This window comes from Chelonia mydas, chromosome 9 (genome assembly GCF_015237465.2).
Source record: "Chelonia mydas isolate rCheMyd1 chromosome 9, rCheMyd1.pri.v2, whole genome shotgun sequence".
In the NCBI taxonomy this organism is placed as follows: Eukaryota; Metazoa; Chordata; order Testudines; family Cheloniidae; genus Chelonia; species Chelonia mydas.
Window position 1 is genome coordinate 41,482,999 of NC_057855.1, and position 23,633 is coordinate 41,506,631.

Here is a 23,633-nt window from a genome sequence, read left to right on the forward strand (position 1 = left end):
TATAACCTGTGTAGCTACTTCCATTAATAGCAGCGTCTCAACATTTCTGTAGAGTGCAAAAATGGCCACAAAGGAAACTTGCACAAAGTTCTTTTAGGAGCAAATTATGTTCTTGTATATGCACTTGTAGTTCATTATTGAAATCACTCTCTGAAGAACAGATTTTTTTTTTATTGCACAGCATATTAGTGTACCACTGTCTTTAAATGTTAATATTTGTCTTTTTTAGCCCAAACTGAAACCTGAATTCTGTATTTTATTTTGTGTGGTAGTTTGTATTAAACTGGATTCTTACTTAAAATTTAAACTGGCAAGTGTTACAGTAGAGGAAAAGAAGAATGTAGACTAAGGTTCAAGACAGGACTAGGAAAAATTACTATCCCCCATCCACCCGCACCTCTCCCTCCCTCGAAGTAAGTATTTCAGTTCATTTGTTTGGAAACAGTTTGCACTAGTGCAAACTATCCTAATTCTGCAGAATTCTGGGATGTTTTTCACAGTGAAAAGTCTCTAGCATAGAAACCAAATACATTTTAAGTCCTTATTTACAATGACCCAAAAGTAGACACAGGTAATCTAATGATCTAAAAGGAGTAATCCAAAAATAGTTAATACTGTAATTTTCAATTAAATAAAACCAAGGAATTTTGCAATGTTGAGGAGGGAATGGAGTTTGCCAAATCTCCCAGTGTCGTTTTACCTGTTAAGAGAATACTGCCTATCACTGCAGAAAGAAAAGGAGTACTTGTGGCACCTTAGAGACTAACCACAAGTGCTCCTTTTCTTTTTGCAGATACAGACTAACACGGCTGCTACTCTGAAACCTATCACTGCAGGAAATTGCCCTTGTGAATTTCTGTGCTGAAATTGAAACATCCTCTTAAAGGCATTTAGGCAAAAATTTTCTCTCAGCTTTCTATGGTGTATTTAAATAAGTGTCTGACTTAAGTTGGGTAAATAAAGGAATATTAGAGTTAAGATCATCAGTGTGATCTCTCTTCAACCTTTTATAAAGGGATCTCAGTTGTGTATGATGATTCATGCTATGTGAGGGGCAATACTTAGACTGATCATTTTCACTATGCCTAGTTTTATCAGTTTAAGTCAGAACTTTAACTTTTTTAATGTAGTTTTGTATTCATTCTAGTCAAGTTTGAAGCATATTTAGCACAGTCTAATATAGCCCGAAGGCAAAGTGAACAGAGGCAACAACATGTGGGATTGTTACAAATAAGCCTAGTTTCTGTTTGATGTAAGGTAATGCATGCCTGGTGAAAGTAACTTTCTTTCTTTAGTTTTTTCTACTTCCGTGCTATGTTTAAATAAACCTCCAGTGAGTTAACTCTTAAATACTCTTTTTTACTAGAGGTGTTAGCATAATTTTAAAAAAATGACATTTCCTTACCTGTTATGTTGCCTTTGTTTCCTAATGGCAGTTTTTCAAGTTAAATAGTTTATGTATGCAAAAAAATTGAGGAGTACTTGTGGCACCTTAAAGACTAACAAATTTATTTGGGCATAAGCTTTCATGGGCTAAAACCCACTTCAGTTCTTCTGACCTGGAACACATCTCCAATGTGAATAATTACTACATCTCATAGATGATGTATATAATGTCATTGAGGTTAGTTCCTGCACTGAACCCTGAAAAAGTACACTTTCATTTATTCTTATAATTGGATTATAACTGATTCTCATGAAAATCTTCAGAAAATGCTTTTGACTTCTGCGCAGTCAAACAACAATAAAAAAAGAGAACAAACAAATTTTATATTAAAGACAAGAAGGACTGATTAAGTATGATATCCCTGTAATAATTGGTTTCTTACCACTTGTTCCCTGATAATATAGGGAACAAAGGGTGAGAGGGAGAAACATGATGTATTAAATCTGTGAAGCAGTTTATCTGTTTCACTTCTTGGTATCCATTAGGGGTCTATATATACGTGTACGTTTACCTTACCATGCTATAAATCCTTCGTTGCTATATTATATTGGAAGTATAGGAAAATGCCACAGTTTATCCTAGTAAAGTTAATATTGAAATAAGATACTGTAAATGTTTTAAAGTAGCTCAATGTACTGCAATGAAAACATACATGATTTTCAATAATTTAGGGTTTGGAGACTTAAATTAATAGTGCAGATATCACAGATTTTGGACCAGTTTTGAAATGCTATTTCTGAATGCCAGTGGAACAGAATATAGTGCCGATCTAGCTATTATCATGGGTTTATGCTAAGGAAGGAATAAACATAATTTCCTGCACCTAAAGAGAGGTAATGAGGGTTGCTTAACTGCAGTAGACTTCTGACATATGATTTACCATAATGTACTTAATGAAGAGGGCAAACTTTTTAATCATCGATGTTAGTAGTCATGAACTTGACACTTTTTTTTTCTTCCTGAGGTTCATCTTTAGTACCCATCTTAAAGCTTAAGAGTTGCTCCTATTATTACCATCTTTAATGTACATCCCCAGATCGTAGTCACCCTCCTTCTACTCATTGACGACTGGACTGAACAGCACAGAACTTCTTTCAGAGCTAGTAGGCCCTGCTCTTATATCTTCCAGTCTTTGTTACAGAGCAACATAAAGAACTCACCTCCTTCCACCCACTTACTACAGCACTCAACATGACATTTGTGCACTAGTACCAGTTCCAAGAGTTGAAATGACAAGATAAGGAATATAGCATTATAGTGCAGGACACTAGCTATTAGGCAGCTGCCTCTGCCACTTCACCCACTGCTGAGGATACACATACAAGCACACAAATGCTAGTTTTAGTTGACTATCCTCCCCCTGCAAAAAAAAAAAGAAGAAAAAAAAAAGAAAAAGAAGACTGATTTCTAAGAACATCTTTGGAACTAATGTTTCTAACAATACGTTGATTTTTTTAACAGTCTTGCAATTTAGCATTCCATGCCGTCATTGTTCATAACTTGAAACCATGTGAGGTGCAGAGTTGTAATCTTTACAGTTTGTGATTTTAATTGCTAAACTATATACATCTTTGCAGTAAGCTAGAAGTCAGCATATTTTTAGATAATATTCAGGCTACACCAGCTGGAGAATTTGATCTCATCATTTAAACATTTGTAGTTGAAGACTCATAGTATGATTTTACAGGCACATCGCATCAAACCACACAGATATGGAAAATTATAAACAAGTTACCCATCAGGAAAATATGCTATTTATGAGAAGATTCCTTTTAGTAAAGTCTAAGATATAAGAAGAATTTAAATAGACAGATTACTTCAGGAAGTGTATGTTTGCTTTAGGGTAATTGAATGTTTGCTTAGTTGCTGTAAAGTTGAACATCTGATTCTCTCTTTTCAAAGAAAAAATTAAATATATTTGTAGATAATTTATACTATTATGAATAGCCTACAGGAGGCTGCTCTAATACTTGGGGGCAAGGATTGCCTTCCTGGCAGCTGGAGAGCACCAGATCAGGCATTCCTCAGTTACTCCCTTCTCAGGGGTAGACTCTATGACTCCAGCCCAGCCCCACACACGGCGTTTGGCAATTGGGAATTAATTTAATGGGTCATTAGATGTGTTTTCTCTGACTGACCTACTTTCTAAGGTCGTCAAAGGGAGATGAAGAGAGATGCCATGCACTCCAAAGATTGCCTCCATAAACTCTCAGAAAGAGTCGTAAGGGGAACCCACAGAGAGAGCTGCACCATAATGGAGCATAGGGCTGGTTCAGACACGCTCAGGGTTCCCTGTGGATCTGTTTGATTGGGAGCCCCCCTCTCATCCATCCTTTATAATTTATGCTTACAAACAAAATTCTGAGGGGGTGTAGAGGATGCAAAAAGAATTAAGAAGTATTCAGGCAGCAGTATCCAGATGGTGATCCGGGCACACTGAAATAGCCTTAGATATGACAGCAACAGTAGCATATGCTGGAAGCAGGGGAGAGAACCATAAGTCACCCCTACCACAAAATCAAAAGTAAATAACCCCATTTCTACAGCACATGTGTCTCATCAGAAAATATAAAAATAACCAGGCTGAGCTCGTGTGAGGGTCAGGTGTTGGGTGTGTCTGCTGTTCACGAGGCATAGAGCCTGAAGAAAGGATTGAATAGCAGACTTTGAAAAATATGTCCTCAATTTATTTTCTTGAGGACTAAAGCTATTAGCACAGGGGAAAAATACTGGTATTGCCACACAACTGAAGTCTAACCATATTAATTTCCACTGACACATCTTCAATCCGCCAAACAAAACAATTCAATCTGGCTGAAAAAATCACCCCTACCCCTCCAGTCCAATCAGTTCTGCCCCTTTCTCCTCCAATCCTCCTGCCCCCCATTTCTTTGAATGATAGGTCTCCCTTCCGCTGCTGCCCCCTGTGCTCTCCTGGGTGCACAGAAGGCCCTAGGCTTCCCAGCTTCTCCTACTTCACCTGGAACCTCTGGATCCTTATCCACCAACCACACTCCTGTGAAAACAGCCAGGCTCCAGTTGTTCTGTTGCTTCTTTTCTCCACCTTTCCTTTTAAAAGAGCAGGAGCACTTGCTTACTGCCTCAAGCAATCTTCTCATGGGAGCCTCATCCAGTCTGGGGCCCCCTGCCACTACAGATTTTGCAGCTTCAGTGAACTGGCCCTGGTGCAGAAAGCACTACGCAGCAGATGAGCAGTCTGGGATGGGGGCCAGAATTCTCTTATAACCACCACAAACCAGAATGTTTATTTTATAGCAATTCTAAATGGAGGCTCAGTCCAGTTCTTCTCTTCTGCTTGGGATCTACGCAAGGACAAACTCCAGCAGATCATCCTCTCCTGGAAGGGAGACAAAGTATTCAGATACTTGGGAGCATGTGTTGGTCTTCTGTGCTGCACAGCTGGACAGGGGTAGGAGATTTAGAGACCAACCTTTCACCTGGATATATTGACTTGCTTTACAGTCAGCTTATCTCATAGCTTCAGGTTTGTCTACACTGGGGAAATGAGTGGTATTTTAAAATGTGTTATCCAACACATTTTTAAACACCATTTTGCCACAGGATTTTAGGTAAAGATAGTTATGTTTTAAAAAACATGCTATTGGGTCATGGTTAACTCTTAGAGGGGAGTGAATGTGAGTCAACACAACTTTAGAATACCACCCATTTTCCCAATGTAGACAAATGTTTTCAAAGGCTGTGTATTTTTTTCCAGGACTCAACTGAATTTTCACATATAAACCAAGATGCTTTAATCCAAAACCTACATATTACGGTGGTTGGTGTGCTTAGTTACTACATTGATAGACAAAGAGGGTTATATACGTATATTTACCTTTATTGCCAAGAAGCCTGCAGTGGATTTTCATTTTTACCTGTATTGATAGGTGTGACGTCTGGCATTGGCACTGTGGGTACTACAAGTAAATTAAGGAAAGTTTATTTTAAAAAAAAACAAAGAAAACCTTTCTTTGTCTGTAGGATTTCAGTCATTTAGTAAACTGAATGCTATGCTTGAAAACAGAAGAACATGCTGATGTAATGAAGTACCAATACTCTCCCATTTATTTGGAAGAGATCCCTTTTGAAGAATTAAACTTTTGAAATAGTTAGGGATTGAAAGATACTAGAGAAAATACAGTGCAGAAAGAACATTATATTTATTGCCAAAGATTACTTATAGATCTGTCAGTGGTCTTTACATGGTCTTCAAAAAGGAGGAAGATATCCCACTGACAGATGTTGAAGGCAAAAAGGCTAGAAGGAGATGGACAGAGCCCTGAGGATTTGTCCCCAATTTGACTCCTGTCAAACTGTCTCTCTGACAAGAATGTTTTTTCCTCCAGTTGTAAGCACACTGTCCTCCAGGGGCTGAATAGCTTTCATCATTGCTTGCTTTTGAAGGGGAAGTTGTTGGATATGTGCCAAGTTAAGCTACAAGTAGGGTAGGTTGAAATGCCATGGAAGAGCGCCAGCTTGCACTTTAACCTGGCAATACTTGGCTTACATTTTCATGTCGTGATAAGGATGGGCAGTGTTTCCTTGCACCATGAACCCTGGTGTTATGCAGTTGTTATATGTATTCTTTAATTCCAGTGTGTGAACTCTGTCTGGGATGTTGGTTTTTTTTAATTGGGAAAGAGACTGTAATAAAAGAAAAGGTTACAAATCTGAATTTTTTTTAGTTTGTTTATTTTAAAGAACAGATTTCTGAAATATTGAGCAATAATCTGGATATATCTTACAACCAAATCATCCACATTTAGGCTTTATTTTATGTGTCTCAAACAGATTGTATTACATATATATGATTGTTATTTCACTGAATGGTAGAGATGGAAAAAGAAGTAGCTCTTCTCACTGCCAATGGAAGATTATTCCTTACAGTATGTTTGGGTTTTTTTTGTTGAATTTTATATGTCCCAAAAACACAATCAGTTTTCTGAATTGTCGGGGCTGCTAAGAGATGTTTACTAGAGAGGAGGGAGGGGGAGATAGCTGTTGCCAGGCCAGGGTTGGGATTCTCAATCCATGTATTCTCTTCAGTCTGCCTTCTAGCTTTGCCCCGACTTGTCCTTCTGCTGGTCCTATCCCTGCCCTAGACTAGGAAACCATAAAAGGGGTTGGTGGCTTTCAATGGTGAATTCTTGACACAGATTCTGAAATGGTCCTGCATGAAGAGATAATATGGGTGATTGGCAGCAGGAGGCATTCTGCCTGCTCATAGCAACCCAGAATTCAAACATGTACATAGTGAGAGAGGGCTAGAGAAATTGTGAGGGGGGAGACTCCGTTCTGCAGCTCAGAGTGAGGAGAAGGGAAAGGTGTGGTGGGAAAGTAGAGGAGACTGGCAGGAGCAGGGTTAATTCAGCTTCTGTCCCCACCCTAATGGACAAGAAGGTCAGTTCACTTTTCAAGACCAGTGGGTAGTGATTTTAACCATATACTTTTCAGCTCATGTCCACTGTATTTGGTGCCATATTTTGGTCTAATTAAATGAATCCTAAAATTAGTAACCAGCTTTTTAATATTTATGAATATTTTGTAATTTCTGTTGTAGTTAATATAGTAAATTTCAGTTTTAGAATCAGTTACTTTAATGAAGATATATAAAATAGTCTTCTTAGGGTTAATGGTGGGAATAGTGTACAACTAGAACTCCAGATTTGATGAAACTGCTTCATATTTATTTGAATTGTAAATATTGTTAACATCTATATGTGACCCTATTCTCCATACTTTTAAATACCTCAGTTAAATTACTTCTGCATTAAATAACCCTAATCCTGTTTTTTGTATCCCTGTCTACATCTCCTCACCATATTTTTTGCATTTGTCTGGCCCAGTTTAATCTTAGCTCTAATTTACTTCAATATGAATTATCAAAACTGAAAACCGAAGGGATTGCCATTGTTAAGTATAACATAATGATGTGTTGCCAATATGCTTGTCTCTAGATGGACTTCGCTATCAACGTCAGTGCCTGTGGTGTGCACTTGCTTGCCTTTGATAATTTTCTTGATTTTAAGTTAGTGTGGTGGTGGTGGGTGGTAGAATGATAACCTTTTGGTGTTCTGTAAAAGAAATTCCAGATTTGGGTTTTTGTCTGTAATAAGAAAAGGAGTACAGCTCACTTCGCTTATGCTCAAATAAATTTGTTAGTCTCTAAGGTGCCACAAGTACTCCTTTTCTTTTTGCAGATACAGACTAACACGGCTGCTACTCTGAAACCTGTCTGTAATCAGCAGTCCAGAATGAAGGAGTGTACCAACTTTCAGAATTTTATCTTACCTATGGCACAGATTGTTAAAAGCATATATATTCTGTTAGATATGTTCTGTATTATTTTCTGTCTCTTTGTAATGCACCCAAGCATCCTACGGTGGTCATTCTTAAACACTTTGGGGGAGATACTGTGCTACCTCTTTATTAATGTCTTGAAACTTTTTAATTGAACTAGGAAGAATGGAAATCCGATTGATATTGTGCTAAAACATAGAGGGGCTGGATTTTCATTTAAACTAAGGCACCTTTAAACCACGCTTAAACCACACCATTCATTAAACCACACTATAAAGGAATCTTAAAGTGAGTGTGAATGTAATTTACTTCCTCTTTGCAGCCCATTTACACTGTAAACTAGCAACTGACATGAAATGGCTCCCTCTATTGTTTTTCTAACAGAATTACACTTCAGTAAAAAGCAAAGTGTTGCATATTTCCCATATAGTAGAACCCCTGTTTTACAAACTAATTGGGGACTGAGGAATTTGTAAAGTGGAAAAGGTCTTAAAATTAAGCACTCAGAATTACAGTAGGTACAGTGTATAAATTGTAGTATTGTGCACTGCATCATTTTCTTCTTGTCCTTTCAAGTATTGCAATGCAATTTCCAATACACTGAAGGCATCGAAATGTGAAAGGATCTTGACTTGTTCTTCATCTACATGATTTTTGTTATGTGATATCTGCCCTCCCTGCCCTTCTTCTCCCCCTCCCTACCCCCCCAAAAAATTCAGGAAATTGTTTCATAGAAGTGGCCATTTGTAAGATTGGGATTTGTAAAAGTGAGCTTCTACAGCAGTTTCTGTATTTATGTAGTGGAGGGAAAATACTATTTTTAAATAAAGTGTTGATATTTTTGCTCTGGAAACATGTCCATTTATTAACTTCTGAGAGTTTAGCCTTAAAATTAGCATGGACATTCAGCTCAAGAATGTTTGTGTTGAAAGAAACAATCTTCCTAATTTTTTTAATAGTGTCTCTGTTTTGTTTCAGGATGTTGCCATATGGTTGTTTAGCAACAGGAGACCATTCTGGCCTTATTGAGGCTGTTTCTGCTTCAGAAACCATTGCAGATATTCAGTTAAATAGTAGCAATGTTGCTGCTGCTGCTGCGTTCAACAAAGATGCTCTCTTAAATTGGCTAAAGGAATACAATTTAGGGTAAATTTTCATGTGTATTTCTTGCTTATAACTTGTTATAAAATTCCTTACAAAGTGAAAATCTGTTTTAAGGATTAAGAAAAAATCCCATTTTAGGGTTCAATCCTGCAAAGTGATTCAGAGCACCCTTTTTTCATGTAAATTGTCCGAAAATGTATTCTGTTCTCAGAATTAGTAGAGGATACACTGTATTATTCACACATAATAAATAGGTTTGACCCCCTTCTTTAAATTCAAAGCAACCTTAATTCTGGAGCCATTATAGCATCACCATAATGTATATCCAGAAGGACTGGGTGAGATTCTGCACTGCACCTCTAAGAGGCTCAGCAGAAAACTCACATCTCAGGGACTGGGAGAGGCTAAGGTGGCTGTAAGCTCTGCAGTCTCACACATAATTTAGACAGCCCTCAGGACTTGAATGGGACCCACTGGGCCACAGCGCTGTCTGGAATCTCCAAGCACTGAGTGCTGTATCCCTGCCTCCAGCACTCCCTGTATGCCAGGACTTGCTAGGGAGTCCTCAGACAGCAGTCTCATTATTGTCTTTCACTGTTCCTGTGCCTTGAGAGTCTTCCCTTGGCTGGATCAAGAGCTTTTAGATGCCTTTTACATTGCTCTGTCCCTTTTATGCAATGTAAAAGGGCTGAGCGGAGTGAGGATCTCGCCCATTGTATGCATGCATGTATGCACAAGTACATACATATATAGCTGTCTCTGCAAGTTTGTTGCCTTTCTCTTTTTAGATTTCAGATTCAGGTTGCTCTTGGAGTTCAAACAGCAATCCAAACACTGAATTCCAACATTGGCGGCAATCTGTGCTGTATATCATTGGATAAGCCATGAAATATAATTTAAAGAAAATAATAATTACACATACCTAATGGCTCAATGCCATTGCCTATTGTAATAGTTTAATTTCTGCATTTCTACTGTGACAGGGTCAGACCAGATGGCTACAGGAGAGTAACAGAACGTAGATATATTAGCCCCAGATTAAGCAGGTCCCTTTTCCCTGAGTAAGATAATGGGCTGTTCCAGAACAATCAGGAAGTTGCTGGAACCAATTAAGGCAGGCTTATTAAGAAGCTACCAGAATCAATTAGGACAGGCAGGCTAATCAGAGCACCTGGTTTTAAAAAGGACTTCACTTCAGTTAGTGAGGTGTGTGCGAGGAGCTGGGAGCAAGAGGCGTGCAAGAAGCTGAGAGTGAGTAGGCGTACTGCTGGAGGACTGAGAAGTACAAGCGTTATCAGACATCAGGAAGAAGGTCCTGTGGAGAGGACAAAGTAGGTATTGGGAGGAGGCCATGGGAAAGTAGCTCAGAGAGTTGTAGCTGTCACGCAGCTGTTACAGGAGATGCTGTAGATAGCTGCAATCCAGAGGGCCCTGGGCAGGAACCCGGAGTGGAGGGTGGGCCTGGGTTCCCCCATCCCCACAACTCCCTATTTGATATAAGAGGAGTTGACCTGGATTGTGCGTCCCACCAGAGGGGAAGGTCTCTGGCTTGTTCCCCGACCCATTATGTCGGCCAGCAGAGACTGCGGGGATTGTTTACCTCCTTTTCCCCATGCTGGCCAGTGATGAGGTTAGCTGAGTGAACGGCAGGTTTGTGCCACTAACAAAAGGAACCAAACTGAAGACTGCTGTGAACCTCTGAGGTGAGCAAATCTGCCAAAAAGCACAGAAGCGACCAAGGCGGAGGAGGAACTTTGTCTCACTACGTAGTGAAATGGTTTAATAATCCTGCAATTGGGCTGTTTTAAAATGTCCATATCTGATCCTAGTTTAAGCAAAATTGTGTGTTTTCTTAATGTGAAAATAGAAGGTGAATTATTGCTAATGTGTAGAATTATTGTTTGCCTTTGTATTTTTAGAGATGACCTGGATCGAGCCATCGAGGAGTTCACCCTGTCTTGTGCTGGCTACTGTGTAGCTACTTACGTACTGGGCATTGGTGACAGACATAGTGACAATATCATGGTCAGGAAGAATGGTCAGGTAAGAACCCTGTTAGCAGTTAGATGAATTCTATTTTTTAAAAAAAAGTCTTCGCCATTGTAGTTCTTGTACAAAGCTTATTTTGAGAGTTTTTTCAATTACATTTGTATTATTCTAGTTTTAGTGTCTTACTAGAAAAAAACATAAATATGGAACTAAATATGTAAATGGTAGTCGTTATTGTTGACTCTGATCTGGTAGATTGGGGGAGATATTGTAAATAATTATTTGTCAAGTAAGATTGTCCTGAATAATTCATCATTTCCCCAAAACCCAGTAAGTCTCCTTATTAGAGCTAGGCAAATGTTTTTCATGCCAATCATTTTTTTCCACTGAAAAATGCTGTTTCAGGTTAACCGAAACACATATTCAAGTCTATTTCAGAAAAAAAAATTGATAAAATATATATATATCGTGAAATGTGCAAACAGTTCATTTTCAGCATTTCTACAACGTAAAATTTTAACTTCTTATTTCAGTAAGACATTTTGTTTCAGAATTTCACTGTTTTGTTTTTAACATTTTTTTGAAAAGGTAACCTTGAAAACAAAACATTTCAGTTTCAGGTTGAGCAAAACGTTTTGTTCAACCTAAAATAGATTTTTTTTCATCTTCTTTGTTTCTCCAGAAAAACTGAAACATATATGTTTTGGGTCAGCCCAAACAGAATTTTTTTAAATTATTTTTTGGTTTGGCCATCAAAGCAGAAAAATTAATTATTTACACAATGCTACTCCTTATGGCCCTAGATGATTATAGCTATGGTCAAATCTCAATGTATCTTGCAAATGACCAACCTAGAAAATCAAGGTATAGAGTTTTGAACTGTATGGTTCCATCTGGGTTAGACATGAAGAATATTCTCAATAAAAACTGTTGTTCATAATGAGTTTTTTTTTATTTCTAGTGTAGCTTTATCCAGATTTTAGTGAAATCACTCTTCCATCTACAAAGCATTTTCTCATTTTTAGAACAATGCTGTCAGTATTTTATTAATTTGTAGAATAATTTTTTCTCTAATATCCCTGACACTGCCCCATCAACCAAAAACATGAAATAAATTAAATCTTGATAATAATTAATTAACTTTAAAAAATAGAAGCCTTACCCTGACATAGTTTCGACCTTGGAAAGGTAGAATGCCAGAGACTCCTTGAAGTCTATAGGGGACTTCACTATTGCTATGGATTTCACTTGGAAGACACTCAGATACTATGATGTTGGGCATCATGGTAAAGCCCTAACACAGATAGATAATGTTTATTGCTCTACCTTGGAAGCTTGAAACTGAAATTTCCTTCCTGACTGACAATATTTCCTCCTGTGTGGATGTTGCTGGCACTGATTTTTCTATTCAGTTTTGAAACACTGAGAATAAAACCCTAAACAAGAAATTACATCTCTTCAGAGATACACAAAAGATGGGGTGTTAGGGCAGGATGGGGGATTACTGTGAGTCTCATTTTTAGCTAACCATTCCTGACAAGCTCCCCTTTAAGTTTTTTTAAACAAATTAGGAAACAGAATATTTTTCTGGAGAAATAAATTTTTATTTCTATTTTTATTTAGCTCTTTCACATAGATTTTGGGCATATTCTTGGGAACTTCAAATCCAAATTTGGAATTAAAAGGGAACGAGTGCCTTTCATTCTTACCTATGATTTCATTCATGTCATTCAACAAGGCAAAACGGGGAACACTGAGAAATTTGGCCGGTAAGTATTGTTTTGCTGTCTAAGATAAAGTCATAACTTCTCTCCTCACCTTGTAGCTGGAGCAAAGTATGTTGATCAGTTCCAGCACACAGTCCTTTGCATAATCAGCATGCAGTAAAATAATGCAAAGTGATCAGCCATGCAAGTGAACCTAGACTAAGGAAAAATACACCTTAGCAAACTTGAAACATTTTTGCTTTTTAAGAGAGAAGTAATTTTAACTCATTTAATTTGAAAACAAAGTATTAAGAAAATACTGTACCCCCTGTGTATATAGGTGAACTGAACTACTCATTATGGTACATAACCTATCACTTAAGTCAGCATCTGTACCAGATGATGGGCAAATAGCTAATGTAACACTGATTTTTTTATTTATTTTTTTAAAAGGCTCCATGGGCGATCCTGGCAATTACAGGCCAGTAAACCTACCTTCAATACCAGCAAATTGGTATTTGCTGGAATTGCTGGTAAGAATGGAATTATCAGACATCTAGATTAACATGATATGTTGAGAAGAAAGAACATGGCTTTTGTAAAGGGGAATCACACCTCACCAATCTATTAGAATTCTCTGAACATGTCAACAAACATGTGGACAAAGGTGGTCCAATGCATATAGTGTACTTGGACTTTCAGAAAGCATTCATAAGGTCCTCACGAAAGGCTCTTAAGCAAAGTAGGTACTGATGGGATAAGAGGGGAGTTCCTCTCATGGGTCAGTAACTGATTAAAAGACAGGAAACAAAGGGTAGGAATAAATGGTCAATTTTCACAGTGGAGAGAGGTAAATAATGAGGTCCCCCAAGGATCTATACTGGGGCCAGTGCTGGTCAACATATTCACAAATGATCTGGGAAATGGTAAACAGTGAAGTGGCAAAGCTGAGAAGATGATACAAAATTACTCAAAATAGTTAAGTCCAAAGCTGACTGTGAAGAGTTACAAAGGGATCTCCCAAAACTGGGTGACTGGGCAACAAAAAAGCAGATTAAATTCAGGGTTGATAAATGTAAAGTAATGCACACTGGAAGACACAATCCCAACTATACATACAAAATTGAGGTCTAAATTAGCTTTTACCACTCAGTAAAGAGATCCTGGAGACATTGTGCATAGTTCTCTGAAAACAGCTGTTCAATATGCATCAGCACTCAAAAAAGCTACCTGAATATTAGGAACGGGATAGATAATAAGACAGAAAATATCATAATGCTACTATATAAATCCATGGTACGCCCACACCTTGGATATTTCATGTTCTGGTTGCTCCATCTCAAAAAAGATGTAAGAGTTGGAAAAAGTATAGAAAAGGGCAAAAAATGATTAAGGGTATGGAACAGCTTTTATATGAAGAGAGATTAAAAAGACTGGGATTGTTCAGTTTAGAAAAGACATGATTATGGGGGGATGTGACAGGTCTACAAAATCCATGAAAGGTGCAGAGAAAGTTAATAAGGAAATATTATTTACCCCTTCTCATAACACAAGAACCAGGGGTTACCCAATGAAATTAATAGGCAGCAGCTTTAAAACAAACATAAGGAACTACTTCTTCACACAATGCAGTCAGTGTGTAGAACTCATTGCCAAGGGATGTTGTGAAGGCCAAAAGCATAACTATATTTTAAAAAAAAGAATTAAATAATACCACAGAAGATAGGCCCATCAGTGGCTATTAGCCAAGTTGGTCATGGATGCATCCCCATGCTCTGAGTGTCCTGAAGCCTCTGACTGTCAGAAGCTGGGCTGGACAACTGGATGATCACTCAAAAATTGCCTGGTTTTTTTTCATTGCCTCTGAAGCATCTGACACTGGCCTCTGACGGAAGACCAGATACTGGACTATATGGACCATTGGTCTGATCCAGTGTGGCCATTCTTAAGTCTGCATTCACAGCAATGATGTCTCAACCATGAAACATAGCTATCTGTAGCCATGTGATATAACTGATTTATTGGGGGGGGGGGGGGGTTGGTGGAAGAGAAAAAGGAGGTAGGATTGCTTTTGTAATATAGATTGCTTATATATAGATCTGATTCATGTTCATATTTTTATAAATGATTTTCCTGAATTTAAAAACCACCCATTGTTAAAACACACATTTATTTTAACACACCTCTTGAGTACTGTGTAAGTAGAAATAGCACTGCTATCACTGCCAGAAATTATCCTGCAATTCTGCGGTCATCAAATTCTAGGGTGTATAGCACAACTTAGCAGTTTTGGTGATATTTCTAAAACTAATATTCTACTGATCTTTGCCAAATGGCTAAATGTAAATGTATGTACCATTGCATTCGGCAGCAAGCAATTATTGAGAGCATTTTGGGTCCGCCTACCAGAATCCTAAAGACAATATATCTGTCAGTCAAGGCTACTAATTTTATGCTCCACTTCCTTTCCATATATTTTGGTTGCCTGACCTAAATGCATAGATGGTAATGTGATTCCCCAATTCTTCTTCTAGTGAGTGTTCATACGGCTTCCATTCTGTGTGCATTTGCCCCATATATTCAAAACATTCCATCCAAAGCAAGAAGCCTCAACTGGATTCATAGGTTTCAAGGCTAGAAGGGCCCGTTGTGATCATCTGGCCTGATCACCTGTATAACACAGGCTATAGAATTTCCCCCAAATAATTCATTAGAGCAGATCTTTTAGAAAAACATCCAGTCTTGATTTAAAAATGGCCAGTGATGGAGAATCCACTGTGACCCTGAGTAAATTGTTCCAGTGGTTAATTACTCTCACTGTTAAGAATTTACACCTTATTTCCAGTCTGAATTTGTCTACATTCAACTTCCAGCCGTTGGATCGTGTTGCATCTTTCTCTGCTAGATTGAAGAGCCCATTGTCAGTTATTTGTTTCCCATATAGGTACTTATTGATTTTAATCAATTCACGCCTTTTTTGATTTCTAATTTTTTAATCGTTCTCGTGGCTCTTTTCTGAACCCTCTCCAGTTTATTAACATCTTTCTTGAATTGTGTGCACCAGAACTGGACACAGTATTCCAGCGGTGGTTGCAGTGCCAAATACAGAGGTAAAATGACCTCTCTACTCCTACTCAAGATTCCCCTGTTTTTGCATCCAAGGATCCCATTAGCCCTTTTGGCCAGTGTCACAGCAGGAGTTCATGTTTAGCTGATTATCCAGCACCACCCCCAAACCTTTTTCAGAGTCACCGCTTCCTAGGATAGAGTCCTCCACCCTGTAAGTATGGCCTAAATTCTTTGTTCCCAGATGTACTGATTTATATTTAGCTATATCAAAAGGCATATTGTTTGTTTGCGACCAGTTTGCCAGGTGATGAAGATCGCTCAGTCTTTATGACCTGTCCTCTTTGTTATTTACCACTCCCACAATTTTTGTGTCATCTCCAAACTTTTTCAGTAATGATTTTATGTTTTCTTCCAGGTCATTAATAAAATGTTAAATAGCATAGGACCAAGAACAGATCCCTGCAGGGCCCCATTAGAAAAATACCCACTTGATGATGATTCTTCATTTACAATTAAGCTTTGAGACCTATAAGTTAGTCAGCTTTTAATCCATTTAGTGTGTGCCATGTTAAATTTTATATCATTCTAGTTTTTTAATGAACATGTTGAGTGGTACCAAGTCAAACACCTTACAGGAGTCTAAATATATTACGTCAACACTATTATTTTTATCAACCAAAGTTGTAATCTCATCAAAAAAAAAGTATGAAGTTGGTCGGACAGGAAACGTTTTCCATAAACCCATGTTGATTTGTAATAATTATATTGCCATCCTTTAATTCTTTATTATTCAACTCCTGTATCATTCTCTCTGTTATCTTGTCCAGCATTGATGCCCAGATTGACAGGCCTATAATTACTCAAATCATCCCATTTAACCTTTTTAAATATTGACACAATATTAGCTTTCTTCCAGTCTTCTGGGACTTCCCCAGCATTCCAAGCCAGCTCTTCTAAAACTCTTGGATACAAGTTATCTGGACCTGCTGATTTAAAAATGTCTAACTTTAGTAGTTGCTGTTAAACATCCTCCTGAGAACACACTTTCTATTCAACTGGTATCAAATAGACTGACCTATAAAGCTAAGTGGGAAAGGATTTCTGTGTGGGCATTTCATCAGCATCCTTTTCCCCCAACACCCTTTGCAGCAGTATTTTATTGTTTGTTAGTCCAGAAACAAAGGGCCATATAACAGCGATATCTGCACATCACTCTCTTTATCCAGGGCCACACAATATTTTCTCATCCTACAGTAGCTAGATTCCTTAAGAGCCTTATTCATGTTTTCCCCCAATTTGGGAGCCATGTCCCTCTTGGAACTTCAATATAGTATTAAGTGTTGATGGCTCCCTTTTTGAGCCCTTAGCAAGCTGTACCCTATACCATGTATCACAGAAGACTGCTTTTTAGTAACCATTGTATCAGCTCAAAGGATAGGGAAAACAGGCCCTTCCATTGAGTCTGTCTTAAACAGTTTTTCATAAGGATAACGGTACTCTCAGGCTTCATCACAAGTTCCTGACCAAAGTTCTTATCAGAGTTCCATATGAACCAGTTTATTCATCTCCCAGTTTTCTTTCCTAAGCCTCAGTCAAACCCAGGGAAAGCTAAACTTCATACTTTTGGTGTAGTAAGGGCATTGTCTAGCTAGAAATGCGTTAGATTTCCTTTTGTTTAAATGGCTGGTAAATAAGCTGTGCTGAATGGAATGTATATTCCTGTTTTTGTGTCTTTTTGTAGCTTAAGGTTTTGCCTAGAGGGATTCTCTATGTTTTGTATCTGGTTACCCTGTAAGGTATTTACCATCCTGATTTTACAGAGGTGATTCTTTTACTTTTTCTTTAATTAATTAAAATTCTTCTTTTAAGATCCTGATTGCTTTTTCATTGTTCTTAAGATCCAAGGATTTGGGTCTGTATTCACCTATGCAAATTGGTGAGGATTTTTATGAAGCCTTCCCCAGGAAAGGGGGTGTATGGCTTGGGGGGATATTTTGGAGGGAAGACGTCTCCAAGTGAGCTCTTTCCCTGTTCTTTGTTTAACACGCTTGGTGGTGGCAGCATAGGGTTCAAGGACAAGGCGAAGTTTGTATCTTGAGGAAGTTTTTAACCTAAGATGGTAAGAATAAGCTTAGGGGGTCTTTCATGCAGGTCCCCACATCTGTACCCTAGAGTTCAGAGTGGGGAAGGAACCTTGACACTTACCAAGAGCGGAATACATGTGGACAATCACTTGAACGAGAAAGAATGGAGATTCTTTAAGATTTGTTACTCACGTGGATTCCAAGGCCAACCGTCCTTCCCTGCAACTACAGAGTCCTGCTCCTCTGGGATTCTGGATTGTCAAAGGAGCTGAGGGATGGTTGGGCCCGTTCCACCCTTTATACCTCTGGGCAGGCATACACAAAGACATATAAGGTGTAGGCACAGCTTCAGGCTGTATGGGGTGTGTGTGCCCCAAGAGGGGAATCCATTTGGACAACACCTCTCAAAGAACCATAGTTACTATCAGATCAGTAACGATGCTTTCTCAGCTCTTCCGTTTCTTCTCTAATATCTCCCAACTCATCGACATAAAGAGAAGAGAGAAAGGAAGAAAAAATCTAGTTACAGGAGAATGAAGAGGGAGGGCACATCTGTACGGATACCTCCAAGCCAGCTCACAGCTAAAAGGCTCTGTAGCTGGTAGGCAAGAATTACAGGGAGCCAGCAGGAATAAACCATCTTCCACACCAAACCTTCCACTCAGGGGCTCTGAACCATCTCATTGGCAGGGACACAGTAATGTCCCTGAGGCTCGACTTCATCTCTCTGACTTCTCTACCTACCTGAGAGCTTGTCACTCAAGCAGGCTCTCTGAAATCTGTAGTCCACGTCCTGGCCAATTCCATAGCCCTCATGGCTGTCAGTGTTGTGAAGACCTTCTATCTTTGGGCCTCTACAGTTTCGGCCTGTGCAGATTGGCTGCCAGTCCTTTGACCCATTGCTTACAACAGCCACTGACTCTGTTTACTGTCATTGGCTAGTATGAAAGGCAGTGTACATGCGACAAGGGAAAATTGCCCACCAGTAATTCTATTTGTCAAAGTCCTTTCTTCTCCCTTTCTGCATCGTCCCTGACTCCTACCCACTCTGACTTGTCCCCCTTCTATCCACACACAAATCAGTCAGACTCAGGTCAGCAAGCACTGAGAACCTAGAATCCTGCTTGGGGGTGTGGGAAGCAGTCAAAGACAGAGTCCTGCTGTCACTTGGGTTCAGGCCCTGTCATTTTGAAATGTGGATGCAGCTCAAGCAACTGACCCAAGTCAGAAGGTCTGTGTAGTGCAGTATTGATGCTTTAGCAAGGTCCAGCAATTGTAAACCCAGGCTTACAATGCAGTGTGGGCTGTCAAGCGTGGGCTTGGAAACACCAAGTCCACAAGCCCCGGTCCCAGAGACCTGGGCTTAGTGTGCAGTGGAGATGTACTCTTAAGAGGAGTCTCTCAGAGATTTTACTTTGATGTGAGTCGCCACTTTGCTACGGAAGCCCATATTGGCAAAGAAGTGGGCATATTGATGCTCAGACATTCAGTTTGACTGACCTTTTGCATCCTTGCTTCTGGTAGGTGGAGCCGTAATGCTGCCTGTAGTTGGTGCTGCTGGATAAATGGAAAACAAACCGAATGTCAATGAGCTATTTTTCTACTGTAGAATAAGCAGTTAGCCCACAGTTCCGTTTGATACTGTCTGTATTTACTGTATGTATTTTGGCAAACAAATGCAGGGTTGGAAGTGGAACAGCTGGAGGGTTAAATAAAAGTTCACGTGTGTCATTTCAGACAGTAATTGTATACTAAGCTTAATTTCATTTGAAAAAATATGTATTGGGCCAGATGACCTGTGAAGAGCTATCTCACTGTATCTTTTCCTGCTTCATGTCCATTGCATACATGTTTTGTGATGGATTTTCAGGTTCCGCCAGTGTTGTGAAGACGCATATTTGATTCTGCGAAGACATGGAAATCTATTTATCACACTCTTTGCACTGATGTTAACTGCAGGGCTTCCAGAGCTAACCTCTGTCAAGGATATCCAATATCTCAAGGTAAAAACCAGAACTACAGCTCAGTATGACTTAGCATTTCTTCTGTACATGAATTTATGATCACACAGCAAATGCATTTCCTTACTTTTGTAAGCCCTTTCCCTAGTATTCCATTCCATATAATAGAGCTTTCTTCAAGTGGTATCTAGTACTGAGGCACAGACCCATTTCCCTCAACTATTTTGTATGTAAGATACTGGAATGACTAGTTACTGTTTCTCAAGGGATCTGTGATGCTTCCTGGGGGTACCATGGGTTTTGAGGAACCTCCTTACCACCAGGCCTTAACCTGAGGAATGCTTGTGTATGCCTGCTGTGGTCAGTTCCCCAACTCCAGCAGTCTCTGGCAACACAAGCACTGCCTTCCAGGCCTCCATTAACCCCACTCTCCTTTACTGGTTAATGATAATGACTCCAACCCCTGAGGCCCCTGAGCGGCCCCATGGAGTTCACAGCCCAGGATCCACTAGACACTCACAGAACTCCCAAATTCTCTGCTCCCAAAGGAACAGTACAACCAGCTTATCAGTTACATCTTAGACCATGGCTCTGCTTACCATATAATACTTAGATATTTTTATAGTAAAAACAAGAAGTTTATTTAAAAAAGAATATATTCAAGAAGCTAGTAGAATATATAAAATATACGAACATATACAATAAAATAATAATATACTTTCTAGAGCCTAAACTTAACTAACAGGACATTCCGATGCCTCTCAAAGGTTAGTTCACCCAAATTTTCTCTCCCAGTATCAAACAGCCAGACAGGCTGTGATCCTCCATTCAAAAGACAAGTGTGCTGGCAGCTTGTCGTCTCAGCAAAGGATAAGTGGGTGCATCTCTGCACCTCCAGATACAGTTCCAATGATTCATTGTCTTCACTTGTAAAGTGGATAACCTCCACTGCTTGTTTTTTCCTATCTAGAATCTCCCCAGGAGACATTACTATCATTTGATTTGCATTTTTCTCAGAGTGTACATAGGTGTTCATTATGAAGCACACAGTACACAATTTACGTATTGTCAGACAGGTAGATAAGCATCTCCTACCTGAAAGGAACTTGTTTAAAACATTCTGGTGACCAGTCCCAAGGCACAGATCTTAAGAACATAATTTGCAGTATACATACATAACTGCTTACATATTGTTCATACATACATTTTGCGATGATTATGGGGACTAGTGTGACACAGGCTTTCAATAGAAACCTTACATGACACTCTTTGGCAAATTAGTATGTGGATACCAGACTCGGGGGATCTCTGTGACTCTTATGAACCCCTGTGCCCTCTGCCAGTTGGCACCAAGAGGTCAGATTCTGACCCTCCGGGGTGCTGATCTCATTAAGATCAGTGGGAATTAAAGGTGCTTGAATACCCTAAGAAGTTTTTTTTTATGACCTTACAGATTGGTTGATGAAGATAGTGCTGTAAAGAAAAAGGTTTTTCTTAATTTCTGAGTCAAAATAAAGAAATCGTTTTAAAAGTATCTTATCATCTAGGTAGGTAGTTCACGTTCATATGAGAGGGCTAGTGGAATGCTTTTCAAAACAGAAGAGTACAGCATGTTGCAAATTGCATCACTCAGGTAAAAGTACATTTTTCATACCAGCTTTTCCTGGCTGTCACTTTTTTACATTCTCCGACAGTTCATTTCTTTTTTGCCAACATTGAGTTGCCATCTGCCTGTATGTCACTCACAACTTTTAGTTACTGAACTGCAAATTAGTGCCATGTTCTTCTTTAGCCATTGTTTTGTTGCTTTAACAGCAAACACTGGCCAAAGTTGGTTAGTTTCTCAAAAATACCTGTGATTTCCTCTTTTTTCTTTCTAATTGTATCATTTAAGTCCAGAAAATATCACTGTATATTGATAAATGAATAATAGATTTTAAAGGTATAGTAGAGAAGGAAGAATGTGATTTAGAAAAATTAAAAATGCTGGGGGGCTGGACATAACTGGATTTTAAATTCCCAACAATACCTTTTTGTTTCCTTTTTGTTTTTAGGACTCTCTTGCCTTAGGGAAGAGTGAGGAAGAAGCGCTAAAACAATTTAAGCAAAAGTTTGATGAAGCGCTCCGGGAAAGTTGGACTACTAAAGTGAACTGGATGGCTCACACTGTTCGAAAAGATTACAGATCCTAGGTGGCTTTTAGATTTGCACTAAACTGAATATTACTCTGACAATAAGTGTTTAAAAAGGGAACTGTAGGCTTGACCAACAAAATGTATTTCAAAACAGAAAAAAGGAAGTGGCCTGAATAATTGCTGATTCTTTTGCACTCTGCTTCTGAATGCTTGATCCCAAGACTTTCTGAACAAATAATAAATATCCTGGATAATCAGTTCCTGCTGACTTTGCACGCTGAGAGCTACTAGATACTTTCTTTCTTTTTTTTTTCTTTTTTTAATTATTTGGTACTTTAAGAAAGTGTAAATATTTGTTTTTGTATGTTGGTCTAATGTACTCGACACACTCGGGAGGCTTGGAGACCTCTTATGAAACTGCTCATTGTTTTAAAATTGGGGCTTAAAAGAAGGGTGGAAGTTTTTGATATCTTAATTCTAAACATACTGTATATATTTTTTCATATGAAATCTGCCATACTTGCATAAATGCATTAATTAATTCTACTGTAAAGAGTAGCCACAGTTATTGTACTACAGGGAGGTGCTTAAAGTCTTGTACTGCTGCTGAAAGAACAGTATCTAGATATTTGTAAGATTTCTAATGGGAGTTCTTCAAAAGCACTTAGTGTTGGCCTAACTTTGCTCCCACTGACTTCACTGGGAGCAATTAGGCCACGGTTGAACGCTTTTGAAAATCCCTCCGAAAAGGTGTATTGTCTTCAATTCAATCTGTTTTTTAACTCTTTGCAAAAAGCAAAGTTATTTCATCTGTCTGCAAAGAGTTGCTTGACTCAGTCTTCCATTTAAGTTCATAACACTGATGCACACACAAACCCACTGTGTAAAGTATGTACAGTATATGGAAAATTTTACTTAAATATAATACAAATACTGATTAACAGAGCATATGTACCAAAATAATAAGGAAATTGTACCACCAGGTCGGTACTTAAGATTTTATAAAAAATAAAGTCCATACTTAAAATTCAACATGTTGTAAAACACCAGTGAGGAGTCATAAATCTGTTCTTACTGTATTTATTAAAAGCCTGCAGTAATATTACTTTTCCAGGATATTTGTGTTCAGTTTAAGGTGGTTGCTAAAGAAACTGGATTTGTTTTAATTTATTTAGTGAGGTATCAGTTTTTTAGGTGCCTTCATGGAGAGCAATTGTGATACGTGCAATAGAAACTGCTGTTTTAAAGGTGTAACACGTACTGTTTCTGAACATTAGCAAGATGGAACTTAACTACTGTTTGTTCTCCAAAGACCACTGGTAGCTCTCAATTTGTGTTGACATTTGAAAGAGAATTAAATATATATTTACCTTTTGGACTAAACAATTGTTTTACACAGGAATTTCATTAAAGATTATTTTACTTTGTTCATAGAGTGAATTATTTTGTCCTCTTTAAAGACCGAACACCAAATCTAAGCCAGTTAGAAGTACAGCATTTTGTACTTGGTTACCAAAAGTAGACAGGAAATTAAAACAATTGATATGTTAGCATATTAACACAACAGGCTTTCCAGAAACATCAGTAGCAGCAAAGAACATGGAACATACCCAACAGTCAGGGCAAAACAACATTTCAGTCCTTTCATATCTGACAAAAGAGAAGACCAACCATGTGCCATATCATCCCTCTGCTTTTATGAGCAGACAGGAAGAAGGAAGAAGAAAAACTACTCCAATGGCCACAAATCTGCCTTCACCGTAAAGGGAGACATATCATCAGCCTCTACCAATTCACTGCCTAAAAATTAACATCTA

General features: G+C 38.5%; 1 protein-coding gene across 18 annotated transcripts in view; it reads left to right on the forward strand.

Annotated features, from left to right (window-relative positions):
- Nucleotides 1-23,245, forward strand: part of PIK3CB (phosphatidylinositol-4,5-bisphosphate 3-kinase catalytic subunit beta) — a 182,620-nt gene extending 159,375 nt beyond the window's left edge. For 17 of the 18 annotated variants that reach the window (XM_043521939.1, XM_043521938.1, XM_043521934.1 and 14 more), the window contains 5 exons: nucleotides 8,747-8,914; nucleotides 10,792-10,915; nucleotides 12,485-12,630; nucleotides 19,591-19,723; nucleotides 21,736-23,245. In XM_043521939.1, coding sequence (XP_043377874.1) covers nucleotides 8,747-8,914; nucleotides 10,792-10,915; nucleotides 12,485-12,630; nucleotides 19,591-19,723; nucleotides 21,736-21,873 — 709 coding nt within the window. In that variant the 3' untranslated portion in view covers nucleotides 21,874-23,245. Of the gene's footprint in view, nucleotides 1-8,746; nucleotides 8,915-10,791; nucleotides 10,916-12,484; nucleotides 12,631-19,590; nucleotides 19,724-21,735 lie in introns of those variants that run through there. The other variant, XM_043521942.1, reaches the window with a different exon arrangement.
- Nucleotides 23,246-23,633: the final 388 nt, after the last annotated feature.